This window comes from Microtus oregoni, unplaced genomic scaffold, assembly GCF_018167655.1.
Source record: "Microtus oregoni isolate MIOR12 unplaced genomic scaffold, Mior012 000022F_ref0000154, whole genome shotgun sequence".
Classification (NCBI taxonomy): domain Eukaryota; kingdom Metazoa; phylum Chordata; class Mammalia; order Rodentia; family Cricetidae; genus Microtus; species Microtus oregoni.
The window spans coordinates 25,228,816-25,244,201 of NW_024543081.1; the positions used below are offsets into that span (position 1 = coordinate 25,228,816).

The 15,386-nt window shown below is 46.7% G+C and overlaps 1 protein-coding gene across 2 annotated transcripts in view; it reads right to left on the reverse strand.

Moving 5' to 3' along the window:
- Window positions 1-8,711, reverse strand: part of Tg (thyroglobulin) — a 178,334-nt gene extending 169,623 nt beyond the window's left edge. For both annotated transcript variants that reach the window (XM_041671938.1, XM_041671939.1), the window contains exons 1-5: window positions 8,645-8,711; window positions 7,227-7,335; window positions 6,148-6,245; window positions 5,037-5,240; window positions 4,566-4,725 (exon numbers count right to left, since the gene is read on the reverse strand). In XM_041671938.1, the coding sequence (XP_041527872.1) occupies window positions 4,566-4,725; window positions 5,037-5,240; window positions 6,148-6,245; window positions 7,227-7,335; window positions 8,645-8,711 (638 nt within the window). The remainder of the gene's footprint in view (window positions 1-4,565; window positions 4,726-5,036; window positions 5,241-6,147; window positions 6,246-7,226; window positions 7,336-8,644) is intronic.
- Between the last annotated feature and the right edge of the window lie 6,675 nt (window positions 8,712-15,386).

The following is a 15,386-nucleotide window of genomic DNA, read 5'->3' on the forward strand; positions in this document are numbered from 1 at the left end:
AAGTCCAAAAGGCTGGGTTCCCATCACAGGTATATGTCAGGCTGCAGATGGTCTTGTTTTCTGAAAGCAACTGCTTCCAGGACTTTTTACAATTTCCAAGAGCTTGCAAAGAAGAATCTGGATTCTATTACAGGAGATCTATAAGAAGGTTATGTTTCTGTACTACCATTAAACTTCACAAAATCTAAATGACTTCGCTATTTCTTTTTGTCTTGTTTCTACAGAGAGAGGAGACAGAATTTTTAAAAGTCCATTCACTGGAAACTGGTACAATTTGGTTGTAAACGAGGCAATGATAGTAAAATAGTTACTTCTATTTGTTGAGCTGCAAAAGACAAATGACAGCATCTCTGAGTTTATGCTCAGACTGGGCCAACCCAGACTTAAAGGGATAACAAAGGAAGCCCCGTGGAATGTGGGTGACTGGTCTCCAGTCCAGCTCTTTGCAGAGTATCGCCATTCCTCTGGCTCCCTTGCAACACTCTCTCCGCACCCTCAGGTTCCCTAACCATTCCCTTGGGCAGGCCTCCAGAAACCTAACCTGCAACTAATAGGCTAATAAATTAACAATGCACTGACTCTGTCCTGCACTGGAGCAGGTAGTCCTTAGAAGAGGGTCATGCACAGCTTAGCAAGGAACCCAAGTCAAAGTGACCACCACAGGTGGCCTTGAAGGTGGCACTTGATCTGTCTGTGAGGAGTTCCTCCTAGCCTTCCATCTTCCACCTACAATAATGCTTTAGGGTATGTTAAGGTGCTAGTGACTCTTTCCACAGGACAATGTGCTAGGGCACTTGAGGCGAGGCTTCCTGCTGAGCAGCCAGGGTAAGCACTGTAATTAATAATAAGAAATGATAAAAGAATTTTAACACAAATCACTAAAACCTTGACAATGGGGCCAGCCATGCTTCAAGCTCTGCAGGGCTTCCCCTGCAGTTTGGAGCAAGACCGAGTCCTGCAGCTGTGACTGAGCTGTGGTCATAAAGACGATGGAGCAGCATGAAGAACCGGCAGAGCTACTTCCAGTCTCGGACGTGGCTCCTAAGTTTCTGGCCCAATTACTACAACAAGAAATAGCTCTTCCCCAGGGGAAAAACGGACCTACAATAGCCAAGTTCAAGCCCAAGTCCTAGCACAGATCATTAAGACCTCACAGGGCTTTAGAAAACAAGCTGCCCCCAGGTCTCAGGATTCTAAATCCCCTGGCATCAAGTCAATTGTTTATGCCACTTCTGCAAGGACATCTCCTCAGATTGACTTTCACAAGGCCAGATTGTGGCTTTTCCCTACCAAAACACATTTTCAGCCATCTGCTCAGAATGGAGTCGTCTCTCGTTCCTCTCCCTTTCCTCCAGATGTTTCTTCTCCACATTCCAAAGTTCTGTGAGGTAAATATGTCTCATACAGCTCCATCTCCCTAGCATGCCCCCCTCCCATCTCCTCTTCTAGATGGAACAACTATCCTCTTTCTCTGAACCGAACCTGGAACTTGGGATGGACCCCCAGTAACCATTCTGCTCCAGGTTTTTTAACGTCTGGAATCTGGTGGTGTTTACACCATGCCCTTTAAACTCGAATCCTCACTCCACACTCTGACCCTGCTGCTTAAGGCAATATCAAGGACACACAGTAAAACAAAATTGACCATTGCTTATCTGAAACCCAACTACAACTGGCTGTCCAGTATTATATCTGTCAACCCCAGGTGAGCCTATTCCCTGTGGATTACACAGTTCCTTCCATTGGCCCAAAGGAGTCACTGGGTCTGGGGTAGCCAGATTTATGAAGTAACAGAAGATTCTTGATTACCCCTGGGCTTTCATTAATCAACCATTCCCATGACCTTGCCAGGCCAGAATTTTCTCAAAGATATGCTTACTCACAAAAAAAGTGAAAAGAATCCCATTTCAGAATTGAATGGTTTTGTTTGCGTTAACAATGAATACTTGATTCTCAACTTTTCTGTATAACTAGACTGCCCTCTTGTGGCAGTAGCTGTGAACTGAGACCCAGTCTCAAACTATCCCTGCTAATGTCTTTGATCCATCCGCCTACTATCTAAATTGGGACTGTAGACCTATTGTAGGCAAGACACTCTGCCATCTGCTGTGGGGGAAGAGAAACAAGTCGCGTAAATACAGACAAGTGAACTAGTTTCTGTACATCTTTAAAGCTTACTATGGTTTTTAGTGATGGTCTTCCAGGTTTCTTGGCTATATGCCGGAGACCACACTCTCTAGTTATGTCTGCGTTAAAGCTGAAATCTAGAAAACTCCTTTGGATGCTATTAGCATTCAGTTGGGCATGAACCGATGATGCCTGTGCAGACTAGATGAGCATTCGGAGAGCTGGGCTGCCTAATGGTTCTCCGCTCCCAGTTAAGCAAATCATTAGCGGCTAGGGGAAGAACCTGACCTCCATTTTCTGAAACTGGGTGGTAAACAAGAATCCCCTGTAATCCCAGCACTCGGGAGGCAGAGGCAGGCGGATCTCTGTGAGTTCGAGACCAGCCTGGTCTACAAGAGCTAGTTCCAGAACAGGCTCCAAAACCACAGAGAAACCCTGTCTCAAAAAACCAAAAAAAAAAAAAAAAAAAAGAATCCCCTGCCCCTGAAGATGAGCAAGTAGGGCTAATGCGCATTCTCAGAGCAGAGCCCAGGCTTGCACCGGGCTGAGAACACAGAGGAGGCTCTGGGAAGGTAAATGACCAGGTCACCTTGCAAAGTAATGCAGACGAAGATTGCAGGTGGCAGAGACAAAGGCTACAGGGCCGGGGTGGATAGTACAGGAAGCAGACAGAGCTGCCATGAGTGAGGTGGCCACGCTCTGAAGGACCCAGCACACAGAAGGTTTGGTACAACACTTACAATTCAAGGCTAGTTTCTTGACCACATAAACAAATGCACAACAACCTCCTCAAACCATCCTATGAGTGTGGTGTTGCAGGTTGAATGTATGAAATTGCTGATTCTGAATTTTGTGGAAACCTTGGAGGATGTGATCTAATGAAAACTCCAAGTTTCTCGAGAGTCATGCAACCCAGATCGAGTTTGTCCATGGGACCTGCACTTGGGGCATGGTCTGTGACCCGTCTGGCACAACACGTGGGAACGTTCTCTCTCACACGGAAACTGGTCCTTCTGGAAGGCAGCCACGTGGAGGCTCAGGTTCTCTCCCAGAATCCACAGTCGCGTTCCCACGAGCTGCTGCTTTCTTTCTCTGCATTCAGAACGGCCTGATTGCATCTGAAGCCTACACAGCCCTTCACAATCATTGGGTGATCTAGAGTAGCCAGATGCTGCCTGGATATTTGGGTCAGGGTGTATATGGTACTTCTCACTTTATATTTATTGTTTTTAAAAACAAAGTCCTTTACAAGTGCACACATAGGCAGAACTTACAGAAATGTGCGTGTATATTGTATCCATGCTTTTTAATGGGCTCTTTTCCCCTTTGATGAGGGATCGCCTTTCTGACCACCCTTCTACTGCTGCCCTCATCTTCAAAAGGCCTTCAACAACGATGTGGTCCTTAAGATTACCCTCTGCTCCTGGTTCTATCCAGACCTGGCATAGTCTTTTGATCACAGGATCATATAAATCCTGCACTTACACTACCCATCTTGAATTGTACTAGCCTAACATGCTTCAGAACCCTGCTCAGGTCAACGTCTCCAGCTCTGATGCCTTCTTCTAAGCAGCTGTACAGATGTTTATGGTATATTACCTTTAGTCAGCCACTCTCCCTGTCTGATGAGCCGTCAACCCCCCTGCCCCCCCCCCAGTTCTCTGTTAGGATGGAGAACAATGGGACAAACACCCTGATGTGGAGGTCTTCACAGAGCTGATGTTTTCATTTGTATGATGGGCTAGTGGGGCAGAGAGCACAAGTATGTGGTTGTTTGAATAAGAATGGCTCCCATAGGCTAATAGATTTGATCACCAGCTTTGTTGAAAGGATTAGGAGGTGTGGCAATGTTTGAGGAAGTGTGTCACTGGTGGTGGGCTTTGAGGGTTCAAAGGTCTATACTAAGCCCAGAGAATCTCTCTATCTATCTATCTGTCTGTCCGTCCATCCATCCATCCATCCATCTATCTATCTATCTATCTATCTATCTATCTATCTATCTATCTCAATCTCTCTTGTTCTCTCTGCCTACAAATCAGGATGCAGCTCTCAGCTACTGCTCCAGCATCTGCCTGCATGCCTCTATTCTAATCACTGTGATGACAGTGGACCAAACCTCTGAAACTGTAAGCAAGTCCTCAGTTAAATGCTTTGTTTTATATGAGTTACCACGGTCATGGTGTCTCTTCACAGTAATGGAGCAGTGGCTAAGATAATGCAATTGTAATTACAGTAACTACTCCCAGCTGGCTTTGTTAATGGGGCTAGGGACAGGATGAACTTGCCTGTCCATGACAAATGAGGGCGAGACATCTCTTAATTCTCCACTAGGCTGCATGAAACACACGACACTCCCACATCCTGATACATACATGAACTTGAAGAGGAAGGGTTCCCTAAGGGCTTCCCCCGACAAGGAGACAATGGACCCCCCTTACCTGTTGTAGCTGTGGATCAGATCGAAAATCATCATATCTGTGGTGTTGACAAACTTGCACTGGACAGGCATGAACTCCCCATCTGCAGAGCACTGGGGGGGTGACTTGTCTCCTACCCCATGCAGGAGACGACGGTTGCGTATCTCACAGCTCCTTGGACCTAAACATTTTCATGCGAAGCTGTTTAGTTCTTATGGATGGGTAGGTGCGTTTGTGTCTGCAGTCAAGGTGGGTACTTATGCTACCCATGTGACCCCTGGAAACCCACCAGTGCCTGAACTAGTCTACCACAGGCTCACAAGCGTTTGCTAAAACCCTGCTTGGGCTTGTAGCTGTCTACAGTCATACCTGCGTAACACTTTTCCTCTCCCTCGAGGGATAGACAGACATGTGTTGTCAGGCATGTGATTTGTGGGAAGACAAACTAGCCCACTGGAGGGTCCTGGTGCCCATGATGACAATGACACTTACACTCCGTTGGTCTCCCCGGCTGCCGGGTGCCGTACACCTCCATGCCCTCTGTGTCTACACACCAGCACTGCACCTGCCACAGGTCACACTGCACCGGCGCGTAGTCCCCCGCATCCTGGCACTGAGGGAGGTACAGGGCATTTGTGCTGTTGATGTAGCTGCTCAGCAGGACCTGCTGCCGGTGTAGCTGGCAGAAGGACAGACCTGAGGACACAAAGACAAACATCAGAGGAGAGCTTTGGGGAGCACACAGGATCGAGCCCAGGAGGACCCTGCCTCCCTGAGGGACTCAGCCAGACATTCAGAAGGCTCCGTCATTTGGGGAACTGATATAGAATGGGATGGCTCTCGCTAGCACCTTGGCACTGGAGAGGAGTTTTTGGGAGGGTGGACAGAGCATGTGAATTCGAATCTCTGTGCGGGCCGCCTGTGTTGCCTGGGAAGCTGGGCTGCCTGTGTTGCCTGGGAAGCTGCTTCTTTAGTCTGTATTTCTCTCCATCTCTACAAACAAGCAGACAGCTGCCTCGCCTTGAATCTGGGAGGAAAAGTCCTTTTGTATTTGCTCCTATGGGATAGCTACCATACACAGGGCTCATCACGTTGCAAATCCACACATGGGGAAAAGAGGTTCCTCCTTCACTTTGTGGATTGGGGATGGGTATGTGTCCATCAGAGAGGATGAGTGGCTTTGTCTAAAGTGATAATGCCAGAGAGTATGAAACGTCCATCATGGTTCCCAAACCAGCCATGCTGGCCCCATCAAACCAAAGACCCAGATAGAGCTATCATCTACCCACTGAAAAAGGCTTTCCCTTTTAAGCCCTGCTTTCACCATTGGACCAAATATTGCCGAGCTCTGACCTGGCTTCAGAACCCTTCGATGTCTACTGGCCATAATTGACTCAGTGCTGGGCACGGTGGCTAGCCCATGGGAAGTCCTTCTTGAGCATCTCATATGATTTTCCCAGTGGTCTTTGAGAAACTGGACCTTCTGCATATTCAACGGTGAGGAGCCAGCAGCCCTTAGGGAAACTTGCCCAGTTCATTCACCTAAGCCCAGTTCTTGTCCTTAGATGTGAGGTATCACTGTGTAAGTCCCTTTGTTACTTACAAGCTGTCGGCCTCCCCAGCTGTCTGCTGCCAGGTACCTCCCTGCCATCAACATCCACACACCAACAGGATTGGCCATCATTTTGGCACTGGACTGTCCTGAAGAGAGACATACGATGTGACACCCACATGGACTTCTGAAGCCACAGTCTGGCTCCAGCTCAGGGAGACCAGGGGCTAGCAAGACACATGGAAGAGCCAAAGTTGTGATCAGACAAGGCCACGGAGTGAGTCCCTAGGGCAAGGGAGGCTGCACTGAGAGTTTCAGGGTGGCCTGGGGTAGCAGGTGGCTGGGCGGAGAGAAGCGTATACGGAGATCTTCCTGGGGACAAAGTGGGCCTTAAACTCCAGTGACAAGAAGAAGAAACACTTGGAGAGAAGCATACACAAGGCTGGCAAAAAGAGAGGCATACCCCTTAACTCCTCCCTTACAACCCTGAAATTCCCAGAGGTCCTGGAGAGATAGCCTGCAGTTTTTACCTATGACTTGGGTGGAGAGGGGTAGACAGGGGAGGAAGCTTGAGTAAAGAAGCAGAGGTGGAATTTCACAACTAGAGATGAGGCCTCTTCATGTGACTGACTGCACAGCAAGGGGGAATAAGGACTCTTGTTCTATAGGGGAAAGAAATTTAAACCATAACCTGACTCTATATGGAGGGAGACAATCCCAGGACCCAGGATATGTCAGGGCACCTGCAAAAGCCCCTTCCAAAGCAGAGCTCCCTGGGGCGAGCTATGAAGACAGGAAAGGCCAAGTTAACAGGCAGTTCCTGTTTTGCCCATCAGGGAACTAGGGGTTAGGAGCCTAGGAATACCCTTACCTCTGTTTGAGCTTTGCTAAGAGGCCTTACACATTAGGCTGTAAAACTGTAAAGATAAATTCAGCAGGAATTGAGGGGCTGTCAGAGATCTCTCCTGCAGACTATCTGTACATGAGCACAGAGAAAGAGCCTCCAAATGACAGAATAGCTCGGGATCTCTGAGGAACTGGGTGGACACAATTGGGAATCACAGGGACAAGCCGGGAGGGTTCTTTAGAACATTTGAGGTTTCTGCAGTTCCTACTAAAGCCAGTCTTACTGGAAGCTTCCATCTTCGGAGCACTGTGGAACATATTCGGCCTGCTTCAGGAAGGCCTGTTCCCTCTGCTGCTCACAGGGCCGGAGTGGCTGTGAATCCACCTGGTACTCTGTGTGAAGGGAAGGGACACATGAGAGGCGGGCAGGCCTGGCCCCGGGCATCACATAGACAGTCCTTCAGATACAGAGCCATGGCCTTTACTTTCCTGCTCTAACTGAGTGTTGGCAGCCATAATACCATCCCCGTTATAAGATTAGTTCATTAAATCAGGGGTGCTCTCCTGGGAGATGATGAGAATGTTTCCACTCTATCAGAGGCATCAAGCTGCAGGCATCAGTGAGAGTATACCTTTCCAAAGCGATTCCTGAATTGACTTTGGGGTCCTTATTTGTCTAAGCCCCTTATGTGGCTTAGGATACAACACCATAAGGAAGTTGGTTTAGCCCTCACCCAGTCATGCTTGCGGGTAGCACCTTCCGGGCTTACACTGCGCACGTCTTTTATTCTTCACTAAGGACCCACACGATGCTCTGATCTCACTCAGGAATCACAGCCATCTCAGGAGTTCAGTGCATGTTCTTCACATAGCCTACACATCCAATGTGTGTGAGTGTGTGTGTGCCTGTCTGTCTGGATCTGGAGGATGTACACATTTGTATGTGTGCATTTGCATGATTTGCGTGGAGGTCAGGAGTCCCATTGAGTGTCTTCCTCATAACTTCTCTGTGTTTTACAGCAGGCTCTCTCACTGCACCTAGAGCCCACTGATTGGCTAAACTGACTGGCTAGGGAGCTCCTGGGATCTGCTTGTCTCTGCCTTTTGTAGGCCTGGGGTTTCAGTTATGCATTCCAGGACCTGGCTTCTGTGTGGAGTCTAGGGATCCACACTAAGGAGCTCATAAACACACACCAAGAAGATGACCTGCTGAGTTATCTTCTTGGCCTTCCTCTGTCTGATTTTTACCATAGAAATGGAAACTAGGCAATCTGTGCACAGTTTAACAGATAAGTGTCTGAGCCCAGTACAGAACTCAGGTCTATCTTAAGCCACAGGGTGATCTACCATGTTTGTTGCCTGACATAATCTTCTCAAATGTTGGTATGGCTGGAATATTCTTTGGAGTGTCCAAATAAATATTAAAGCATATGCAAATGCCAAAAAATGAGATTAGTGTGAGATGAGGGAAGCTATGATAGCATCATTTTTTTTTTCATCACTACTCCACCAGTTTCTAACTCTGGGATCGAATACCATACAGCTCACCTTTCTGAACCTCTTTTCATCTAGACAGAAAAGAGCAAATATCTAGCCTCTGCATCTGTGAGACCAGATGTGCCCAGTGGCCCTCTCAGAGCCTGGCCGAGCCCCATGCCTCAAAACTCACTCTCAAACCCATGGCTTTGTCCTTAGAACTTACCAAAGATGTTGGCTTCTACCAGGCAGACTGAACTCAGCAAAGCAAAGACCCACAGGACGAGGGCCATCTTTCTGCCTACTCCTGGGGCAAAGGGCTAGGAGCAATGTCCTGCCTCAGTGCCCTCATCGGGGAAACTTTATAGTGCAGAGGCAAGCACTGCTCTTAAGTTCAAGGACACTTGACTGGGCAGCACACACCTTGTTTTCTCTGCCAGTCACGGGAACTCCCTCTACCTGAGTCTGCTTCTCCTAAGGATACTCAAGTAGTCAGTAGGGTGACCACTCCAGGTTTGGGGGACAAGAAATGGGAGGGTGACACTAAAATCACTCTTTGTGGGCCAATGCCAAGTTCTGTACCCTTGGGGGTGACAGGGTTGGATTGTACCACTGAGAAGGCTAAAATATCTCCTCCTCCTCCTGACTCCCTCATTGCCTCCTCCCTCCCTCCCTCCCTCCTTCCTCCCTCTCTCTATTCCTTCCTTCCTTCTTTCCTTCCTTCCTTCTATCCTTTCATCCATCCTCCAGTATTGCTTTAGAGCCAAACATTCATAGAAACAATTTTAGAAAACGAAGCCATTGGCAGAAAACAGGAAAATTCTGCCCTCCTTAATGTTGAATGCGAGAGCTGTACTGAAGGAAGCCAAGGCTGTCTCACATACTCTCACAAGCACGAGCACACATGCCTATGCATGCACCTCTCTTTAGTCCTTCTGTAACTTTTCTGGGTCTAAACCCCGCCACGGTAGCAGAGGCAGAAATGGGACTCTTCCACACATAAGGCCAACGTGTCCTTGTAGTTTCTCTCAGTATTAACTTGCCCCTTCCCCAGCTGCCCCTGCATAGCCTATGAAAACAAGCCTTATTCCTGAACCCCAAGCTCCTTCTTAGAAACAAATTTGAGCAGATGGCGGCCATGCATGCCTACTTGTCTGCAGGGTCTCTTCAAAAGAACAAATAAAGAATTGAGGAGTATGGCTCATCCATGCTATTACCATTGTTGTCATTATTTTCTCAGTGTGCAAAGGGCATCACTGTGCCAGACATCATTATGTCATTGTGTAATGGCAAACGCACAGGACAGCCCAACAAGGCAGATGGCAGAGGCCAGTTAATGACCTCTTACCAGAGGACTGGAGGAGGAGGAGCTTGTCAGAATCTGAAGAACAGTGTCTGTAGCAACAGAAAGGAGAGCTGGGGGCAAGAGGACATGCTTCCACTGGGCAGAAACCAAGGGCAAACTCTCTTTACCAAATGTAAGGCAAGGAGGGAGGCTGCAGAGACCAGGCAGGTTAGCTATGGCTTAGTCTTAGACGTAAGTACATACAGATGGTGGCTGTGTTAGCTGTCTCGGGCTGCCATCACAGAGAATCATGGAAGCCTACACAGTGGGCATGCCTCTTTTCGGACTTCTGGGGGCTGGAAGACTGAGAGGAAGGTGCTATGATTAGTTTCTGAGGCTCCTCTCTGTGGTTTATGGGTCACTGGCCAATCTCTTCATGTGGTATTTTCCCTCGATATGCCTGGGTCCTAATCTCTCCTGAAGATACCAGTCACTTTAGGCTCGGGACTACCTTTAAGAGCCTTATTTTAATTTAGTTACTGTGTCAAGATCCTGTCTCCAAATATAACTGTACTGAGCTGCAGAAATTCATACATAAAAAATAGGAATTTAGTGTATAGGAAGGCAACTGATTTTTTGGAGTTGATCTTGTATCCTGCCACATTACTAAAGGTGTTTATCAGCTGTAGGAGTTCTTTGGTAGAATTTTTGGGGTCGCTTATGTATACTATCATATCATCTGCAAATAATGAAAGCTTAACTTCTTCCTTTCCAATACGAATCCCCTTGAATTTTGCATACAAATGGATGGAAATAGAAAACACTATCCTGAGTGAGGTAAGCCAGACCCAAAAAGAGGAACATGGGATGTACTCACTCATATTTGGTTTCTAGCCATAAATAAAGGACATTGAGCTTATAATTAATGTTCCTAGAGAAGCTAAATAAGAAGGTGAACTCAAAGACAAACACATAGGCATCCTCATGAATATTAACCTTCATCAGGCGATGAAAGGAGACAGAGACAGAGACCCACATGGGAGCACCAGACAGAAATCTCAAGGTCCAAATCAGGAGCAGAAGGAGACGGAGCACGAGCAAGGAACTCAGGACCACGAGGGGTGCACCCACACACTGAGACAATGGGGATGTTCTATCGGGAACTCACCAAGGCCAGCTGGCCTAGGTCTGAAAAAGCATGGGATAAATCCGGACTAGCTGAACATAGCGGACAATGAAAAATACTGAGAACTCAAGAACAATCGCAGTGGGTTTTTGATCCTACTGCACGTACTGGCTTTGGGGGAGCCTAGGCAGTTTGGATTCTCACCTTAAGAGACCTGGATAGAGGTGGGCGGTCCTTGGGCTTCCCACAGGTCAGGGAACCCTGATTGCTCTTTGAGCAGATGAGGGAGGGGGACTTGATCGGGGGGAGGGGGAGGGAAATGGGAAGCGGTTGCGGGGAGGAGGCAGAAATCCTTAATAAATAAATAAAAAAAAAGAATGAGAATGCCCCCTTAAAAAAAAAAATAGGAATTTAGAGTTGGGATGCACAAATCATCTCCAAACACCTAAATATGTTTCATTCATGATACAAACTGAGTGTGGGGTTAGCCGGGCGATGGTGGCGCACGCCTTTAATCCCAGCACTCGGGAGGCAGAGGCAGGCGGATCTCTGTGAGTTCGAGACCAGCCTGGTCTACAGAGCTAGTTCCAGGACAGGCTCCAAAGCCCCAGAGAAACCCTGTCTCGAAAAACCAAAAAAAAAAAAAAAAAAAAAAAAAAAAAAAAAACAAAAAAAAACAAACAAACAAACTGAGTGTGGGGTTAAGACAGGTAAGAAACTCTGCCCCTCATCACCTTCCTGGGTATCTGCACTTTTATGGTTTCTCTATCACTCCCTAGCCTCCATCCAGGCCTCTCCTCAGAGCTCAGGTCTCTTCTCCCTGGATGCTTCGCAGACTGTGTAGTCCAAATACTTCCCACACTGGTTTTGTTATGACTGCCAGTCTGAGATCCTAGTCTTCTCTCTTCACAACGAACATTCTTCAACTTCCAGCAGGCAGCCTCCCATTCCCTGCACCCTCACTTATCTGCGTCTTTGGATCCCCACAGCTCTAGACTAGCAAGTCAGGAGAGCTCCTGCCTCAAGTTCATGGGGTCTCCTTCACCAGCTGCAGGGGCAGTTCTAGAAAATGTCAGAAAATTCAACCCCAGCTGCCAGGCATGGAGACTCACTCCCAGGTGCTCCAAAAAGATAAGTGCAGGGAGTCTGTCACCCCGAAAAGTTGGAAGGAGAATACCTAACTAAGAGGTTTCCAGCAAAGATGATTCAAGGGGCTGTGTTGCGCATCGTGAAGGGAACCCAGGAGGAAGAAGTCTGCATGCCCAGCCCCTACTGCCCACGCTGTAAGGGCCCTGGTGACCCCGTGCTCTGGAAGCCACCAGCGCCATTCCTGTTAAGTAGCCCTGAGCATCCCAGCATCTCCCATCTGCAGATTGTTCAAAGCAGATGTGTCTTAGACATTCGAAGGTGGTAGTGATGAGGTTTGTCACAGACCCGCTGTTCCTCCTGCCTTGCACCATGGCCCAGGTTAGCCAAGGCAGGGCTGAGTGCTTAGTCACTGTACCTGGCTCTGACTCTGGGAAGCAATGGAGTGTAGGTGACAGGGCCGGATCCTTGCTGGGGTATCTTTGCTCCGTTGGATTTGGTGCTTTAGTGCCTTTAGGCATGACCCATGAAGCAGGGTGAAGAGGGCTCTGGGGGAGAACAGTTACTCTATGTCCAGACTCACTTGAGAGACCTCTGAAGTGGGTAGTGTGAACTCAGCACTGGGAAGAGCAGTGTGAGTTTTAATCTACATCAGAGCTGCCCAACCTCCCCAGAAGACGGCTTCTCTCTACCCAGGCAACAGAGCGGAGCAGGGCCTTCAGTACTGAGTATTGAAAATCACCATGACTCAGCTCTTCACCTCCGCTGTACCTTTACCCATGGAGACCCACAACACGGCTTCCATGGTAACTCCACGAGCTCCCATTTCAAGCTTAGACCTTCATCACGCTGGTGGAGGGCCCCCTTTTCACTCACTGGTTCAGGTACTCTGTTCTAAACGCAATGGCTCAGCTTGTCTCCTCCTTTCCCTAACACAGGACCTCTGCACATAATTAGACTTGCAGAAGATATGTTAAGAACGCAATCCTTCGATATTACAAAGGGAGCTTCACACACCTCTACTTCTGAATCCACCAATGACGGTAACCCTCCTAGGGACCTACTTTGTAGCCCTCTCTTCCAGCTTCAGTTATCCACAGTATTGGTACTGCTGGACCCTATGCTCCCTCTAGGGACAGCTTCTACCTCTTTTCCACATACCCACCCAGTGACTCAAAGCCACATCCTCCTTTTTCTTGGATCACCTGGACAATAAAAAAAAAATAGTACTTAATTTCTATATCCAAAAAGATGGGGTTGAAATATTTTCCCCTACGCCTCCTAAGAGTGGCTAAAACTGTGGGCATCACCTGCGAGCAAACGTAAGAGAACAGTGAGAATGGAGGGACTAAGGAAAGACTAGCGAGCCTCAGGAGCAGAGGAGTGCCTGTTAGCAGACCACCGGGTTTTCATTTCAATCTCACATGTAAAGCTTGCAAATCATAAACGCCATCGAGCATAGATAAAACCCAAACAACCAATCGGAACAGCACCCCAAAGCAAGATCCCAGGAAACTGGGCCAGCCTGGCACAATAGAAACTCTTAGAAAATAACTTCCGGTCCAAAGCAGCCACTGCAGGAAAACTCCACTCAGTCACCTGTGAGCCAATTAAGGCCAAGCAAGGAGCCAGGATGTCCACCCCGCTGAGAAGTCAGGAGACCCCTCCCCCTGACAAACCTCAAACTAAAACTCAAAGAAATTAGAGAGCTGCAGAAATGTCTTGGCACTAGAACCCTGGCAGCTCATAAAACTTCCAGTAACTCCAGCCCTAGATACGCTCTCCTGGCCTCCTCTGGCACCAGCATGTATGTGTACACACCCACACACAGGTTTACACATGTACACATAACTAGAAATAAAAGTAAACCTTTTTTTAATGTTTTATGTATGATTTATTTTGTGGGGATGAACACAATGGCTAGCAATGGACATTTTCTAGAAGTAAAACTTCAGGCAGATTTAAATTGACAGGGTTTGCTTGAATGAAGAATGAAATATGGCTCAGGCAGCACTCAGAACAAGAAGAGGGCCAGAGAGCCATGCCTATTAGCACAGGAGATTCTACTGACTGGTTTTATGTCATCTTGATACACGCTACAGTAATCTGAGAGGCGGGAACCCCAACTGAGAAAGTGCCTCCCTGGTAACTTGGGCTGTAGGCAACCCTGTAAGGCATTTTCTTTTCTTTTTCCCCCTGTTTTTATTAACTAAATTTTTTCATTTATTTTACATCTGACTGCAGTTTTCCCTCCCTTCTCTCCTTCCATTCCCCCTTCCTTCCAGATCTCTGAATAGATGAATATCAGTAAAACTGAATTTCCCAAATGGATTCACTAATGAATTCTACTAAACATTAAGAAAGAAATAAGATGAACTTTAAAGTTTTCCAAAAAAATAGTGAAGTGAATATTTCATCTGACAAAAATAATCATTATCCTGTTATTAAGACCAAACATGTAGGAAAAAACCTATTTCTCATTTTTATAGATGCATTGTTCTTAGTCACATAGTATAAAAGCAATATATAAAAACTAGATTACATATAATAACCAAGTTGAGTAGCTTCTCAGAGTGCAAAGTTGGTTTAACTTCGAAAAGTATTACAACCTAAAACACACCATGATGAAAGACAAATACATATGACCATTTATCTAAGAATAAAGATAAGCATAGACAGGTTTTTTAAACCAACACCATAATAGCCCAAACACACACACACACACACACACACACACACACACACACACACAATGAATAGAAAATATAAATGAATAGAAAATATTTTCCAGTAATGAGAAAGCTTGAAAACAAAGTTACATAAATGTGAGAAGGAAAACATAAAACCAATACGGAATAGCTTCTTTTAATAAGATAAAGTTGCCGGGCAGTGGTGGTACATGCCTTTAACCTCAGCACTTGGGAGGCAGGGGCAGGCAGATCTTCAATTTCAAGGCCAGCCTGGTCTACATAGTGAGTTCCAGGACAGTCAGGGCTATACAGAGAAACCCTGTTTCAAAATCCCCCCCCAAAAAAGATAAAGTCAAAATAATAATGTATAATAAAAAGAAGGGTGGTAGTGGCAACCAGAGCAAAAAAAAAAAGAGAGAAAGAAAATAGGATTGGCCAATAATAAAAAGTACATCAACAAAATCAGATGAATTTATGAAAAGGCATAAAATTAGAACAAGTTTTTCTTTTTACTATGGTAAGGTAAAAGCTGCTAAAAGTAACTAAGGGAGGAGTACAGGGGCAAAAAGGAAAAAAAAGAGAATTTTCAGAGTGGCTTCCAAGTTCTCTAGACTTAGAGACTGTGTTTCCTGCACAGGTCAAGAAGTTGGTCTGTACTTCACATGTGTCTAAAGTCCACCAGAGCCAAGCCCACTTAAGTATCTTCCCACAATAGATTTATATAGTGCCAGGACCTGCTTTTGAACTTCGTAAAATCCTTAAGTACCGATCAACCTGTTGC